The 458-nt window shown below is 64.8% G+C and overlaps 1 protein-coding gene across 1 annotated transcript; it reads right to left on the bottom strand.

Moving 5' to 3' along the window:
• Positions 1 to 118: 118 nt before the first annotated feature.
• Positions 119 to 455, bottom strand: LOC104401431 (retinoic acid receptor gamma-like; the record flags this gene model as incomplete). The annotated part of the gene is made up of 2 exons (XM_010022997.1): positions 119 to 295; positions 378 to 455. Coding segments are annotated over 2 exons (255 nt in total), but the record flags the coding sequence as incomplete, so codon positions are not given.
• Positions 456 to 458: the final 3 nt, after the last annotated feature.

Below are 458 nucleotides of genomic sequence, written 5' to 3'. Positions count from 1 at the left end.
CCCTCCAGCTCATCCCACACCGCTCGGTGCCATCACCTGTGGCGCATCCACACGGACACCGATCGCCATGGATGTGGGGCCCCCCAAACCCCCTCTATGTGCCCCCCCAGCTCCTCACCAGGATGTCCAGGCACGCCGCCTTGAGCAGGGTGATCTGGTCGGCCATGCTGAGCGCCGTGAAGCCGGGCAGGCGCTTGGCGAACTCCACGATCTTGATGATGCACTTGGTGGCCAACTCACTGAACTTGTCCCACAGCCCTGGGTCCAGCTGCACCCGGTGCTCAGCGCTCGTGTCCTTGGGGGCAACGCACACGTGGGGATGTAGTTATGGGTCTGCTGGTGGGGTGGCCCCCCCCGGACCCCCTCCTGGTGCTCACCATGGTGTACTTGCCCAGCTGGCACAGCGAGGGGAAGGTCTCCTGATGGGCTTTGCTGACCTTCTGCACCAGCTCCTCCAG

Source organism: Nestor notabilis, unplaced genomic scaffold (genome assembly GCF_000696875.1).
Source record: "Nestor notabilis isolate BGI_N333 unplaced genomic scaffold, ASM69687v1 C14689832, whole genome shotgun sequence".
NCBI lineage: Eukaryota > Metazoa > Chordata > Aves > Psittaciformes > Psittacidae > Nestor > Nestor notabilis.
Note: the sequence above shows the minus strand (reverse complement) of the source record. Positions and strands in the feature narration are given on the sequence as shown.